Source organism: Notolepis coatsorum, assembly GCF_963971535.1.
Source record: "Notolepis coatsorum genome assembly, contig: SCAFFOLD_1155, whole genome shotgun sequence".
Taxonomy (NCBI): Eukaryota; Metazoa; Chordata; class Actinopteri; order Aulopiformes; family Paralepididae; genus Notolepis; species Notolepis coatsorum.
The window spans coordinates 34,078-35,083 of NW_028171394.1; the positions used below are offsets into that span (position 1 = coordinate 34,078).

The following is a 1,006-nucleotide window of genomic DNA, read 5'->3' on the forward strand; positions in this document are numbered from 1 at the left end:
ATGTTACCACGTCCAAAATCAAATGCTTTAAAGAGGACGGTTGTTTATCGTGCCATAAATCATTGGAATAACTGCCCACTGAACATAAGTAAATTGAATAGCAAAGTGTCTTTCAAGTACCAACTAAGAGAATGCACTACTTAAATATGTGGGCAAATACTGTTCACGTTTGGGAGTGGAAATACCTACTGTAATAATGAAATATTTACTCATGAATGTAATAACCTTTTCTGAAAATATTCATGTCTACCCATGAGTGTAATAACCTTTTCTGAAAATATTCTGATGTTTATAAAGATGTCTACAATGTTTGACTGTTTTTAGATTATCACCGTTAATGAAGTGAATGTGATCGTCATATGTATCTCATGTATTGTTATGTTTTGTGTTTTGTGTTGTCTTTCTGTGTGGACCCCAGGAAGACTAGCTCGCCACTTAGGTTTTAAACAATAAACAATAGAACCGTCACTCCCGTTCAAATCCAGTCTTTTTGCGTGGCTGATACGCCTACGTATGGCTGCTGTAGAACTTTTTTTTTGTATCTACTTTTTCTCCCATTTTCTATTTTTCTCCATCCCAATTTCGTATTGTCCAATTCTACCCTCCCCTGTCTCGAACGTTGTTAGGCCACGCCTCCCACAAGCTGGCTGCAATGTGGACTAAGCCTTACATCACGTGTCCCCTCCAGTACTCGAGGAAGCAGCCGTCGCATCTTTTCACCTGCACAGCGCGATCTCTCAGCGTCGGGGGTCTGCGTGGGAGGGACACGCCGCCCCCGTCGCTTCCTGATTCTGCTGCGCAGGCGCACCAACTGACCTGTAGGAGTCGCTGTCCACAACGTCCGATCCCCACCCATCAGCTTCCCACCCCCTAATACTGCCAATTGTATTAGTATGAACGACCAGCCAAGCTGATAGCAATGCGAGAGCTGCATGGGCTCGAACCCAGCGTCTCCTGCATTGGTGGTGAGCGCCTTGCCCACTGCACCACCTAGCCGCCCTGACCC

The 1,006-nt window shown here is 45.2% G+C and overlaps 1 protein-coding gene across 1 annotated transcript in view; it reads right to left on the minus strand.

The window, feature by feature from the left end:
- Window positions 1-990: 990 nt before the first annotated feature.
- LOC311248271 (opsin-5-like) overlaps window positions 991-1,006 on the minus strand; it is a gene marked incomplete at both ends in the record, with an annotated part of 23,408 nt that continues 23,392 nt past the window's right edge. Inside the window, one exon of the mRNA XM_084339184.1 lies at window positions 991-999. Coding sequence (XP_084195310.1) covers window positions 991-999 — 9 coding nt within the window. The remainder of the gene's footprint in view (window positions 1,000-1,006) is intronic.